This window comes from Rhincodon typus, chromosome 13 (assembly GCF_021869965.1).
Source record: "Rhincodon typus isolate 14 chromosome 13, sRhiTyp1.1, whole genome shotgun sequence".
NCBI lineage: Eukaryota > Metazoa > Chordata > Chondrichthyes > Orectolobiformes > Rhincodontidae > Rhincodon > Rhincodon typus.
Genome location: NC_063344.1, coordinates 55,538,671 through 55,554,602, shown reverse-complemented (window position 1 = coordinate 55,554,602; position 15,932 = coordinate 55,538,671). Strand labels below are relative to the sequence as shown.

Here is a 15,932-nt window from a genome sequence, read left to right as displayed (position 1 = left end):
CGTGGCCAATTGTGACTTCAATCAGTATGTAATGAAAATTTAGTATCAACAATGTCATCTTGGAGCCCAATACTCTACCTAATTTCTTAATTGAAAATGGTACCAGTGATATTTAAAAGGGCCACCAAATACTTTTGGATGAATTTCTGGTGTTTTTCTATTCATTTTTACTATGATTCTAAAAGAATTTGGTTTTCCGAATTTATTTAAAGTTGTTATCTCTAATAGAGGTTACACACATTCTATTCAAACTGTTTGCTCTTTGACAATAACTGTAATAGTGTGCATTGCCCCTCAGCTCAGAATAAGCAGAGACAACACACAGAGCCCAAGAAAGTCAGAAGAGGAGAGGGAGAGTGGGATCCACATCCACCTGAGACATGCAGGAATCAGTTCTCCAACCTGAACCTGTGGGGAATATTGTATCATACGTTGCCACTTCACCAAGGATGTCCTCACTAAAATGTATTACCTGTTCCAGCAACAACTCCAAGCAGAATGAAGATAATATTACCAGTAGCTGTATAGGTGACCATTGCTCACATCTCAAAGGATTGAGGCATCCCTTCAGATTTTAATAGAATGCGGGAACAGTAATTGATATTCATTTAGGGTAATTTGGTTGTATAAATATGGGAAGCTAATAAGCAATATTATGGTAATCCATGTAGTAATGGGTTTATGGAGTGTGGCTAATGAAAATAAAGCTCTCCCATAAAAGTATGGACTTAGACTTTGTTCAAAATTATTTATCTTCTATTGCATCAAAATCGTAAGTTTGAACGTTTGTCTGGCCACTTCCAAGCTACAGCAGATGATATTTGTAACATGCTCTAGTTTGCCATCTGCTGTTAGATGAGACAGCTCATTGAGGCTCTGTTTTTGAGGAGAGCTGGGTGCATTGCATTTCTTATCAATAGAGAGAAGCAGCCAGCTTTCAGAGATTACAGACCTGCATTATTACACATTGTGCATAAACTCCTTCAATCTTCTCAAACTATTGAACTCTTCAAAACCTAGAGCAACTTTTATTGATACATCAAGAAGTGTCGAAGTCTTGATGTGGATTTACCATTGACAAAAGACTAAATTGGACAAGCCCGATAAAGGTAGGCTAGTGGTATTCTATGGTAAGTGAGTGTATTCCTGATTTCTCAAAATCTGTCTACCATCTTCAAGGCACGTGTTAGGAATGTGATGAAATATTCACTACTGCTTGGATGAGTGCAACTCTAATAAAACTCCAAATTCATGACCGTCTAGGACAAAGCAACCTGCTTGATTGATACCTCACTAACGCTTCAATATTTACTACCTTCACAGCCGACGTGCAGTGGCATTTACAAGATTCTCTGCAAACTATCCACCAAGGCTCCTTAGGCTGTACTTTCCGAACCCATGACCTCTAACACCTAGAGGGACAAGAGCAACATTGTAAACGGAACCTGTAAATTCCCCTCAAAGCCAAAAGCTATCCCAAGTTGGAACTGTATCGCCTTTCTTCTACTGTTGATTGGTTTAAAATCCTACAACTCCTTCCTTTTTCATATAATTGTGTGGATGCTCCTACCCCCAAGGACTTCAGTTCAAGAAGGCAGCTCAACACCACCATCTTGGGGGAATTGGCGATTGATGATAAATATTGGCCGAATCAGCAGTGCCAACATCCTGTGAGCGACTTAAAGAATGACAGTACTATTCTTTAATATTTGGGCATAAGGTGAAAAAGGATCCATTGATCAATATATGACTGCATTAACACAGCTTGCAGAATCCACAAATTTGTGTGACTAAAAGACTATCTAATTCTAGCTGGGTTAGAATAAGAGATCCCACAGAGAAGGAGAAATCCCATTAGGGGAAAATCTTACTCTCAGGAAAGTGGGGAAAGGTTGATGCTGAAAATTGACATCAAGACGATAGGAATATTCACAGCAGGACACACCAGGCCTTGCATTATGCTAATAGACATGCCAGGCCTAAAAGATGGAAAGATCAATGGAGAAAGGCCAGGATACAAATATTGTGGAGGACATCATTCAAAGAAATTAAAGGCATATGTAGCATGTGTTCTCACTGCAGCAAGCCAAATCATCAGGTTGGTTCAGTCAAGTCAATAGATGATAAATGGTTTATCTAGTCAATAAAAGGTGACAAATAATTAAAAGAGTAGATAGGTAGGAGAAAGAGAATCATTTTCTTCTGGTAGGAAAGACAAGGGGGCATAACATATTGGGCAATGTCAAGAAATATATCTGCACACACAGTGATTACGCAATGATTTGGCTCACTACATCAAACCCCTCCTCCCAACCCCACCCAAAATGAGACTAGTCCAATTGAAAATTTCAAAAATGAAATTACTAGGTGTATGTTAGGGATAAATTTTGAAGGTAACTCAACGAAGGGTGGGTGAAGATAACATCAAGAGCAGCCATGATCTAACTGAATTGTGTAATGAGCTTGTTGGGATGGAAGGTTTACTTCTGTTCCTATGTTCCTATTACCAATATACACTCAATATTTACTACATTGGTATAAGTGAGTGAGCACTCAGAAATCAATATTTCTGCCTCTGCTTTTCAACTTGACATATCCCAATGAGCATCACTGCCAGAATCTACAATTCTCTTTGGAGACACTCCTCTATAAGTAAGCCAATAACATTTAAAAATAAAATATGGGACGTGGATGTCATTGGCTAGGCCAGTATTTATTTCAGTTGCTGATTGGGATGTTAAGTCGTAACCACGATGCTATGGGCTAGAGTCATGTGTAGGCCAGACCAGTTAAGGATAATTGATTTCCTTCCCTAAAGGGCACTTAGTGAACTGACCTCAAGACTATCTCCTTGGTGTGAAAGCAAAATTTAATTTTCTACCATGCAAAAACTATTAATATTTTTACTTTTACTATTATGTAGATTTACCCTAGTGAATAACTTCACTGGTTGTTGTAGTACTGGGCTAAATGACACTGTACATTAAATTGGCACTGTTGCTCCTTCTTCAAATTGTCAATGATTTACATTTTAAATTAAGCTCTCCTCTTGATTCTCTTGCATACCTAAATGTCTGGAGTTATAATGTATTTTAATAGCCCTCAAACTGTTTAGCATAATGGTAGTGCAGCTTTAAATATATGGAAAGCAATGAAATGATCAAATCTATTCTAAAACATGAATACTTATTGGCACTGGCACAGCATTGGTAATTAAAACCAACTCTGAGAGAGACAATTTTGTAGCTGGGCTACAGGGGATCAAACTCCACCAGCAATTGGCTGGCTCCCTGCCTTTGCCCCACTAACAAAAAATCCAAACTATTTTAAAAAAACCTTAACAACTTGCATTATCATGGCACCTTTTAATTAGTAAAACAGTCCAGAGTACTTCAGAAAAGCATCATCTAACAAAATTTGACATCAAGCTACACAACATTAGGGCAATAGATTGATGTTTGGACCAAGAGTTGGGTTTTAAGGTGGATCTTTAAAGGAGGAAAGGTAAATTAAGAGGTGAGGGACTTCGGAAGGGAAATCCAGTGTATAGGGTCACGGCAACTGTGCCATGCCTGCCAATGGTGGAGTGATTGAAATCTGAGAAGTAGAAGAGACCAAAATTAAGGAGCAACATCTCCAACATTTGTAGATCTGAATGATGTGAGAAAGGGAAGTCAAAGTCATAGATTTAAAAACAAGAATGAGAATGCTAAATAATTAGTTAATATAGCTCAGTAAGTAAAGGGATGATGGGTGGATTGTGGCCTGACTTAAAATACAAGCAACAGTTTGGAAGATTTAAGTTTATGCAGGTTGGACAATGGGAAGTGAGTTTTTGGAGTAGTTCAGTCCAGAGACTTAAAAAAAGAACAGTATGGATGTAGTAAAAGATCAGATTCTTGTCCGCCAATCACAAGTTGAAGCTCTATGCTTCCAGTGAACATTGGACATCTATAGATTCTACACATTTTGAACTGTGGTCATGATTCCAGCACATTCCTATCCCCACTACAAAAACCGATCATTATGTGTACAGTCCGGGTGTAGGTCCATGGTTTGAGGGTCCATGGTTCATTCTGCCATTATGTTAATGAAACCAATTTTGGCAATTGGAATGCACGAAGTTGGTGCATATGTGAAGTTTCCCCTGACCAGAAGGAGTGATAACTCTTAAAAGCGTCTTACCTGTTTGTTCAGGAATACATAGATAATGGGGTTGTAGACAGTGCTGCTTTTAGCAAGGATTGATGGGATAATGCTGGCAGCTGGAGAGACCAGACCAGGACGTCCAAAAGTAGCCACGAGTGCTACAACTCCATAAGGTAGCCAGCATAGCAGGAAACAGGCCACCATTGAAGTCACCATGAGCAGAACCTTGTGCTCTCTTGCACGTCCTGTGGAATTGCTTACTCTCACCTATTAAGGCAAAATGTAGGTGAAAGACAACAAAAGGAAACATAGGTTTGGCTTGCATCAGAACTATTTAAAATCATACTGGAGTTTGTCATTGGAGAGGCGATGATTTAATAATCCAACTGGAATAATGTGTAATCAATCCTGCAACAAAGATTTGGAAAAGGCCAATTTTTTTCTATTTTAATCTGTCAGGCCACATCACTTTTTTTTGTTGTGGAGAAAGGATTCAACTTGTAGCCAAAATGTTATAGGATTTGAAGATGCAATTTTGACACAACCAAAGATCTCCAACTCCTGATTAGCAAAGAATTAATATTTTTTGAACACAAGTTATTTGCTAACATGTAGGCGGACTTGAACAGCTGCCTAAATTCTTGTCATAGGCTCAAAGAAAAATTGCTGGAAAACTTTGAAAATGATCTGAATGGTAAAGGACTTCATAGAATCTGCTGCTAAAGGTCTCCAATTTTTTGGATAAGTGGGTATGGACATGAAGAGCCATATCTGGATTAGATATAAAAGGCCTGAGAACATAACAATGTGCATTGGGATGGACTGATAATGCACACGTACAGAGACTGACAAGATAACATGCAACCTGCATGACATTTCAGGGAATAGCCACAATTGTGCTTTTAACGGACGTGCATTTTACTAGAGGAACCTAATGTTGAACCTTGGCTAGTTATTGGGTACACAGCTGGAACAAAAGTACATAGATATGAAGTCCTCTATTGGTTCAGTTGGCAAGAAGAATTTCTAGCTGATTTAGTACAGACCAGATTGATCAATCCTGTACCTTTCTGCTGAGTTAGTTGATCTCCATGCTATGTGCGACACACAGTTCTAAATTAAATTTTGCATATAACATAATAGCATGGTTGGAAGGCTGGTAAATGGACAGGAAAAAGTCAAAATAAAATGGGTATTTAAAATGGAAGGCTGTAACTAGTAGACTGCCACAGGAGGCCTCGGACAACGCGACTAAGAATATTGTGTCTAAGATTGCTGATAATTTAAAGCTGAGTGACAATGTGAGTGATGAGATATGGCCAGACTGTAACCTGATAAAAAGCAGGTTAATTAGTCAGCCACAAGGTGGCAGATGGCCTATAATGCAGAAAAATTCTTCTTGCGTTCCTTTAAGAGATACTACACTGGTTAGGCTAACACTCATTGCCAGCCCTGGTTAAGAATTAAAGAGCAGAATATTTTCTAAATATTTGAAAAATGGTTGCCATACAAGTTTAACAAGTATTTCGGAATAATCAACATTTTTAACCTTTTATAGCAAGAGGGAGGTCTTGTGGTGGAGGAGTAATGTCCCTGTCTCTCAGCCATGAACACCAGGTACAAATCCCACCTCAGGCCTTGATGGTCAACCAAAGTACATTTATGATATGGCCAAATAAGTTGAGTATCAATTTGTAAATCTTCTTAACACGCACCAATGGTAAGTGATGAGAGATTCCTGGACAGCCATATGATGGAAAGTAATTTGATCCACTAGGCTACAACAGGACTGCTTTTAAAAAAGTTCTTGGTGTCATAGCAACTCCAAACTCCTTAGGGCCAGTTGACTGGAGGGCTAGTATCGTTAACCCTGTGCTATTGGTAAATTTGGCTGTGGTTTTGTGAACTACCTCCTTGCCCTAGCTACAGTGAAGGGTATGAAACTGGGGACTAGACCAGCCTCTGGGCAGAGAACTGAAGCAGAGGATAGCAAGGGGAATGGAGTACAAGAATGAGGAATTCTTGTTACAATTGTTCAGGAATTTGGTGAGATCACACCTAAAATACTGAGCATAATTTTCAACTCCATATTGAAGGAAGGATGCATTTCCAATAGAAGGAATTGAACAAAAGTTCACTAGATCATTCCAGGAACAAGAAGGTTGTGTTATGATGAAAGACTGAGAAAATTAGGACTATTTTTCTCTCATTTAAAAGTTTGAGAGGTGATCTCATTGGAACAAAAAATTCTAATAGGCTTGAAAGGATGAGCACTAAGCGCTTGTCTCCTCTGGAAATTTAGAACACATAGGTGCAATCACAGAATAGGGGGTGATTATTTAGGACTGAGGAGTATAAACTTCTTCACTCAGGGCAGTGAAATTTTTTTGAAATTCTATACCTCAGTTTGGGGTGCGGATGTTGCACTGTTGAGCATAACTAAAGCAGACATTTGATCTCTCAGAATTGAGGAATGTAGAAAGTAGGTATGATAAAGTGGAGTTGAGTACCATGTTGAATGGCAAAGCAGAATGGCATCAATTTATGATGTATTCTTGCTCCTATTTCTTGCATTCTTATGTAAAACAAGAACAGAAACTCTTAATATTGTTTATGCTAAATTAAACAGCAGTCTTACTTCACCAATCATGTTTGTGAAGTAGCTGAATAAATAATTTTTAGATCTTAACACTATTGAGCATGCAATGATTAAGAATTGCTGCTGGATTTAAAACAGCAGGATTCTTTCAGCTCCTGCCAGTCTGTGAAAGAATAGGCATCTTCCAGATAGTTACTGAGTTATACTGGTCTGCTGTTCAAAACATCATACTCATAATTGTTTCACTGAATTTGATTCATCAGCACTTCACTTGATAACTTAGTAGTTTAAGATACTATTAACTCACTCTCCCCCCCCTCCCAATCTTTACAGTTGTCTGTAGAAATCTATTTTTTCCTTTTTTTAACTTGCCACTAACAAAGATGGTGTGGACGCTATGGCAATTTGTTGGTCAATTACCTGAGATAAGTCACTTGGCAGCACGTTGCATGCTGAATGTATATTCATTTTCTCATAAACATTCTTCTGGCATGCCTTTGAACTAGAATCATTTTCAAAATGCGTTTATGGGTCATGGCTATCAGGAAATAAGTTTTTATTACCAAACTTGAATATGCTGAAAAGATATTCATTGAATTTTTTTTTTTAAATCCACGAAGTGACTTCCCAGGCCAATATTGAGTGCATCCAGAGTAAGGAAATGGCATTGAAACAGTGACATGGCAACTTTTTTGAAATCCATAAGCCAAAAATAACTAGCATTTATATAACTTGACTGGCACCTACATGCTAAAAAAAACGTTTTTTTATATGATGTCACCATGGCATTCGAAGAGATTCATGAATGTCTTTCAGGGAAGAGAATGAACTATATGTATCTAATCCAGCAATATCTTAATTTTGAAGTTAACATTCCTGTGTTTCTCTCCCTGTGTGGCATCATCCTTTCCAATTGCTTTGATCTCCTGCAGCCCTCAAACACTCTGCAGTCTGTGTTGCACGATTATATATTCTTAGGTACTTCAGATTTGTCTTTGTTCCATCTGTGCCTTCAACTATTTCAGCCCTAAGCAATCCCCTTCCTAAAACTATAAGTCACGACTCCCTCTCATTTTAAGATACTACTTAAACTGACCCCTTTTGATCCCTCCACTGATATGCATGGGTCATTCTCTAGTTAAATATTTGTACAATGAATTCATTCAATAAATGCTGTATTAATTTAATGTTATTGCATTATCCATTTTCACAATCAAAAATGGTGATTTCACAGTGGTAGCTCACATTTACTATTTGATGTGTAAGGGAGCTCATGTTTTTGGAAGGATTTTGGGAAGCTTCAAAGGTCGCTCTCTACACTGATCTAATGGTATTGAAAAGAAATTGCTGTAGTGGAAAAATTCAACAGACATTGATCTATGTATCATTTACGCTGTCAAGCATGAAATTCAATCTCCACTAAGCAGCTGCCTTTCACAGCATACCAGTTAATTGAACACATGTATCCTAGGTCAAGAATATTTAATTCAAATGTATATAACAAAGTAGCTGGCACGTTCTGCTATCTATTTAGCTGGATGACAGCATTCAACACCAAGCATTGACTTCTAATTTGCTAAGAGATCATTGTGTCCATTCAATCCTGGCACCCACTTTAAGCAGGATATGAAGCCTTTAGGAGAAGGTACAGCATTGAAAGTTTCCAGAGATCAGGGTCTACAGCTACATGGATAGACTGGATAGAGTGGAGCCCTTCTCATTGCACAGGTGGTTAAGAGGAGATTTAAGGGTCATGAAATGTTTAGACCCAGTAAGTGAAGAGAAACCTTCCATTATCTGAAGGGTTAATACCCAAAGGGTACAAACTTAAGGTGATCAACAAAAGAACCTGAGGTGACATGAGGAAAAATCATTTGAACAAACAATTGGTTAGGATTTGGAATACACTAGAGGAGATTTCCAAAAGGGAATTGTACAGACATGTGAAAATAATATACTAGGAAAGGGGTGGAGTAGGGCAGTGGACCAAACCGAATTGTCCGTCTGAAAAGCGAATGCAACGTGATGGGCTGAAATGGGAAACTCCTCTGTGCCACACTGACAGTGTCATGTCAGTACTGTTGGCCTTGTACTGCATGTTTTACAATTCTCTTTATCAACTTCTCTGCCTCTCCACCCTGTCCTCCACTTTCAAGACCCCTCCCTTTAAAAAAAATCCACCTCTTTGACAAAGTTTTGGTCAAACCTCCTCATTTGGATTTAGCATCTTTTTTTGATTACGTCTTCAATGAGGCTGTTTGTGTTATGTTTCTGTGGTAATGACATTATGGGAAAAAAAATAACGTTATTGTTTTGGTACCGGTAGTATTGCTACTATTAAACCATGATCGTAAACTCACAGGCAATTAAAAATCCAAGGGCCTCTATAATGGGTAAGCAGTGAAAATCACAATCCAGGATTTTATTGATGTGATATCATTTTTAAAAAAATTCTTCAATTTTTTTGCACTCTTTTTAAAAAGAACAATAACAATACCGGCAATGAAAAGCTTCAAACTCTTCAACATCTTAGTCCAGTTATAACAATTTCTGTAACATTTCAGAAGGAGTTTTCCTGTGTCACAGCTTTCAGTATAAATCCCTTCTTCCCTCATTAATGCATTTAGCCTCTTAATTCAACTAGCTATACAAGGGCAACTTATTATGCTAGATTTATCATAAATTAACAAACAGTGAGAGTTTTGTGGTTTGAGCGTGTAGTGTGTAGGAAATAAACTTATCTGGTAAAACCTATTTCTCGGCTGGTCATTAAGTACAAACATTGAAGTCTAAATAAGACCCCAAATATTTAATTTTTATTGCTTTGTTTTCACATGCTTTAACAATTGAAAGTACCAGTTGGTGTTCTACTCTTTATCATAGGACTTTTACTTAAAGAAATTTGTCACTCAAATAAGGTCTTTGGACATCTGTTATGCAAAGGAAGCAATAATACTGCACTAAAGTGGAATATGACATGAAAAATTTAGTTGGTACTCAAGAAATGAATGGGAAATAAGTATTTGATTTTAAAGTGTCTCCTGCAGATATGAATACTTGTTGGTGTGCAGAGTGATTGGATCAGATTAAATTTTGCTCACATTAATGGAACGTTACACAGGCTGTTCAGACATGTTCCAAAATGTTAATCAGATTAAAGCTTTCTTTTCATCTCCAATTACAACTAAAACTATTCACTGAAAGACGACTCATTCTAAGGATTTTACACACCCACAGCCCCTTTCAGAAGTCAACTTTATATGTACTAACATATCCCAGCTGATTAATCCAGGATGCATGATGGTTCACATATGCTCTCAATAAGACAAATGAAGTGAAAGTTATGAGAAATCAAACTTAATAAGAATCAATCATGTTTTAAGCTCATACAGCAGAGCTCTCTAACCTTTCTGCATGGAGGGCCACACTTCAATTTCTCTCTCATTTTAGGACGCTGATGAGCAAATTTCTGGAGGATAAAGTTTGCCATAACAATAGGGATGTATTTTGAGAGGAAAGGAAGCTAATCCAAAACCATTAGTTGATTATTTAAATAAGTCATTAGTAAAAATGATCTTTCAAAACAGCCAAGCAGCACAGCTAAAAAATGTTTTATTTTTTCCCTTTTTCAATTAGGCAATAGATCTAGACATTGAAAATAACTAGGTCTCAAATCCTGACATCAGGGAACAGTGCAGGGACTGCAGACGAGTTAAGGGATTGGAATTAATTAACACTGAGTTTGGTTTGCCTCTGTTGGAGTATGGTTTCTGAGCTGGTGGGTGGGGAGGTGGAAGCATGTGGAAAGGGAAGAGGAGGAAGACTGGCTGGATTCATGGGTAACTCAGTCACCCATCCTTCGTGCATCAACCGCCCATTTTGAATCACACATCTCTCCTAGGCACTCGCTCATGCCCTCCCTTCCTCAATCGCGCGTGCACACACACACATTCTCCATCCCTCCCTCCTTCCCATTCACTCACTTGGTCACCAACCCAACCAACCCTTTACTCACCTGGCCACCCATCATTCAGTCACTTCGTACTGCCATCAATTATTCAGGTATCCATCCTCATCACTCTCAGTCACTTTTACATTCTCTGATCCCGTCACTGTCTCACCCGTCAAGTCTTCAAAGCACTCTCCACTCCTCCCTCAACCCCTGTCACTCACCCAATCACTTGTTGTGGCTCAGGTTTTGCTGATTCATGGCTCTGAGGAGCAGCACAGGTGACTGTGAAGGGAGCGCGTCCCCTGGAAATGCCAATTAGCCAACTGGAGCATCTTGACCAAATGGTTGATCAGGGATGTGACAAGACCAACCAGTGAAAGTGATGGAAAGAGGATCCCGACCCGAAACGTCAGTTTTCCTGCTCCTCTGATGCTGCCTGGCCTGCTGTGTTTCTCCAGCTCCGCACTGTGTTATTTCAGAGTGATGGAAAGCTGTTCACTGCCAAAGCTTTTTGGGGAAAAGTATATGTTTTTGGGATATTTTAAAAAAACTCTGTCCAACCACTGACTCCCATCACCCCACAGAATGTCCTGACTGTCACCCTGACAGTCTGAACCATACTCGCTCACCTGCCCACTCCAAAGGGCATGACTCTTATTTCCTTTTCTCCGAGACAATGTCTCACTGAAAACCTCACATTGCCTGTCCCACAGGATCCACTGAAGCCCCAGGCCTCGTGCTGAGATCAGCAAATCACAATGTCCTACACACTGCTCCTCCAAGCAGTCTGTTTCTTCCCTAATTGTAGGGGGTGGGGTGGGAAGCATCCTCTGGGGGAGCAGCTTCTTATGTTGACCATAGGTTGAATGATGGCCATGTGGGCCAAACTAGGGCCCGTCAGCAAGTCACATGGGGCCCCCAAACCCCATGCAGCCTGTCCTAGAGTGATTAGGACTGAGATAGCATTATCTTAATAGAACTAAGACTACTATATATACAGGACAGTTCATTTGCCTATATTTTCTTTAGATTGCAGTTCTATAAACAACACCATATAGGATGTAAGGCTGCTGAGATACTTTGACATCTTATTTGTAAATCTCCTTCATTACTGCTTTACCATCAGACAAAGGTGATTTCCTGCATTTCTAAAGTACCAATACATAGATTAGCAGGTAGGTTGCAAACTTGTGCTCTGAAAAGCATCTGATTCTGGTTGCTACAAGGCCCTTTGCAATTATAAGTTCTATTTACAATTTATGCTTCTCTAAACCATTCTCTTCTGCACGCTCCCAGAGTGTTTTTTTTGAGTTCTAGTTTCCAAGTGTACTTTCCTTATTGAGTCATTTCATTATATCCTTATCTTTTGTGTATTCCTCAGCTCCTAAGCCTCAACCTAGAAATTTACCAGTCTTTCGCACTTGACTATAAACAATTCATTGTGCTGGAATACCATTACATTCAGGCAGATCAAGTAGAGCCTTCTTTTATTCACTCATGAAATGTAGGGAAGGAACAGTGATATATGTTTCAAGTCAGGATTGTGAGCCCCTTGGAGGGAATTTGCAGGTAGTGGCATTCCATTTATCTGCTGCCCTTGTCCTTCCTGATGGAGGTGCTGTCTAAGGATCTTGGGTAAATTTCTGCAGTGCATCTTATAGCTTGTACACTGCTGCTGCTGAGCGTCAGTAATGGTGTGGATGTGGTGTCAATCAAGTGGGCTGCTTTGTCCTGGACGGTGTCAAGCTTCCTGAGTTGTTGAAGTTACATTCAGCCAGGCAAGTGGGGAGTATTCCATCACACTTCTGACTTGTGCCTTGCAGATGGTGGACAGACTTTGGAGAGTCAGGAGGTAAGTCACTTACTGCAGTATTCCTAGCTGTTGACCTGCACTTGTAACCATTATATTTGTGGTGAATTGAGTTGAGTTTCTAGCAAATGGTAACCCCCAGGGTGCTGCTAGTGGGGATTTAGTGATGATAACACCATTAAATGTCAAGGGGCAGTGGTTAGAATGTCTCTGTATCTCTTTTACGTGATGTTCATTGCATGGCATTTGTATGGCACAAATGTTACTTTGCCTGGATATCGCTGAAGTCTTGTTGCATTTGAACATGGATAACTTCAATATCTGAGGAGTCGTGAATTGCACTGAACATTGTGCAATCATCAGCCAACATCCCCACCTCTGACCTCATGATGGAAGAAAGGTCATTGATGAAGCAGCTGAAGATGGTTGGGCCAAGGACACTACCTTGAGGAGCTCCTGCAGATATGTTCTAGAGCTGAGATGACCAACCTCCAATAACCACAATCATTTTCCTTTATGCCAGATATGTCTCCAATCAGTGGAGAGTTTGTCCCCAATACCCATTGATTCCAGTTTTACTAAGGCTCCTTGATGCCACACTTGGTCGAATGCAGCCTTGATGTCAAGGGCTGTCACTCTCACCTCACTCCTAGCATTCAACTCTTTTAGCCATGTTTGAACCAAGACTGTAATGAGGTCAGGAGCTGAGTGGCCCTGGCAGAACTCAAACTGGATGTCACTGAGCAAGTTATTTCTGAACAGGTGCTGCTTGTTAGCACTGTTGATGACACCATCCATCACTTTACTGATGTTTGAGAGTAGACTGATGGAACAGTAATTGGATGGTTGGATTTGTCCTGCTTTTTGTGTACAGGACATACCTGGGTAATTTTCCACATTTTCAGATAGATGCCAATGTTGTAACTGTACTGAAACAGCTTTCATGAAATTGATAGCCCTTCCAAAACAATTGATGTTGTTGACATGATGTGAATCCCTGGGGATAATCTATAAAGCATAGAATGCCATGAGCTTTGAACAACAGCAATGCTAAGCTTGACTGGCAATAGATGTTGCTTCAATTCAGTACAGACAAGGCTGGTTGTAAAATCAGAAACAAATAGTCAGGATCTATTAAATACGTGAAAGATTTAACATTTCACAATATAGTCCCCGGGTAGCTCACCTTGCAAATGAATTTCTCTTGACGCTTATAGCCTGTAACAACGCCACAAAGAAATTTTACATGTAGTGAGATCTAAAATCCTGTAACCTCCTTACAGCAAACATACATTTTAATGTGACATTTTCTGAAAGGTACACTAGATGTTGAAAATTTACACTTTGTCAGCAGCCACACCACTCAACAAAAAACTGCTGTGCAAGTCTGTACTTGCTCTCTTTCCTTGGCTTCAATCTTACTCAGATATAGTTGGTGTTAGCCTCACGTCTGACTCTCAATAAAATTCTGAGATATAAAAGCCCTTGAGAATGAGTGACACAACTTTATGAAGATGTCGTGTCTCTTGCCAACTCTTGCAATTTTTTTTGCATGTCTGCATGAAGCTCTGTATGAGAAAACAAAACTGAACACATCCTTTCTCTCTCTCTTGCCAAAGAGAGAAGCGGGAGAAAAAATTGCGCAGTTTTAAAAGTATTGCATGTTTCCCATGTGGTGCAGAGTCACTGGCCGCAAGAGTGATGCTTTGTAGATGCTGGATGTGAGCTCGAAGCTGGGAGAGTGCCACTCTCTCAATGTCTAGATGGTGTGCAGTCATGCGTAGCATGGAATCAGAATTGTTACAGGGCAGAAGGCGACCATTCAGCGCATCGTGGCTGTTTAACGAGATGTGTAGTCATCGTTATCTAAAATGATCACAGCAGGACACTGTGCAGATCAACACCCAGAATGCTGGAAGTAGTTATGTGGCCTTCTACTGTGCAATCTGTAACTGAGCCACCATTACAAACACATTCTCTGGGAACTGGCCTGACAATGCTTCATCACCTTCACTTTCAAGTGAGCCTGCATAAAAACTGCTGAGTATACAGGGAAACACCATGCACCAAAATCTGGGAGCAGTGTAGAGCTCCAATCAAACAGAAACTGGATAGATGGGAGTGGCAACCCTTCTTCATCATGGGTAAGGCCTCAGCCATCAGTTGTGAGATGCTCTCCGCAGATCTGCACTTGGCACAAGTCTGGTCCATACCTGTCAGTGACATTGTGGAAATCACCCAAGCCTTCCAATTCAATTGAGGATCAGAAATGGACAGTGTCCACAGGAATTTTGATGTATAAATCTGCAGATAGGGATGGGTTTGGGGGGTGGCGTGGGGGGAAGTTACATGTAGAGTGCTTGGTGACTTGGTGTAAAGATAACATTCTCTCCCTCCAAGGTCAGCAAAACTAAAGTGCTGATCATTGACTTAGGAAAACAAGGATGAGGGCATGCCCTTATCTACATCAATAGAACTGAGGTAGAGATAGGTGAGAGTTCCTGGGGCTGACGATCATCAACAGTCTGTCCTGGACCACCCGTGTTAATGTGATGGCCAAGAAGGCATAGTAATGCCTCTTCCTCAGGAGGCTGAGGAAATTGAACAAGTCCGTAAGGGCCCTCACCAACTTTTACAGATGCACCATAGAAAGCTTACTATCCAGGTGCATCACAGCTTGGTACGGCAACTGCTCTGCTCAGGACTGTAAGAAACCACAAAGAGTTGCGAACACAGCCCAGTCCATCAGGCAAGCCAACCTTCCATCCATTGATTCCATCTATGCTTTTCGCTGCCTCAGAAAGGCAGCCAACATCATCATAGCCCCCTCCCACCCCGGTTGTTATCTCTTCCAATCTCTTTCATTGGGCAGAAGATACAAAAGCTTAAACACACATACGAACATGTTCAAGAACAGCTTCTTCCCCACTGTTATTAGACTTCTGAATGGACCTCTCAAATTTCAAATCTAAAGCTAATCTTGCTTTTTGTGCACCTTCTTGTAGCCATAACTTTGAACAGAGTGAGGAATATAATCACCCCCACGGTCTTTGTATGGTATGTTGTGCCTGTACTGCACACGAAACAAAACTTTTCACTGTACTTAGGTGTATGTGACAATAATAAATCAAATCAAATTAAATGTACCCTTTACCACAATCCTACTGGTGTCCACCTTTGCATAAAGTTACATCAAACTGAACAAATCCTCAGTGCGCAAGTATCAAGTGTTAAAGTTGCTAAAGTTCTACCGGTTCCTGGTGTTGTGAGGGATAGACCTTTTCACATTGCTGACAAACACTCCATTTCGTTGGCACAACATTGTTGCACCTATACCTGGTAGAAAGATTTTTGAGCAGAAAAACACCTTTTGACCAGAAGTTCGTTAAGCATGCATGTAATGTCTTCAAAGCCCTACAGAA

General features: G+C 40.0%; 1 protein-coding gene across 1 annotated transcript in view; it reads right to left on the bottom strand.

Annotated features, from left to right (window-relative positions):
* LOC109918597 (opsin-3-like) overlaps positions 1-15,932 on the bottom strand; it is a 53,354-nt gene that overhangs the window by 11,948 nt on the left and 25,474 nt on the right. The window contains exon 3 of the mRNA XM_020518528.2: positions 4,186-4,416. Within this exon, the coding sequence (XP_020374117.2) occupies positions 4,186-4,416 (231 nt within the window). The remainder of the gene's footprint in view (positions 1-4,185; positions 4,417-15,932) is intronic.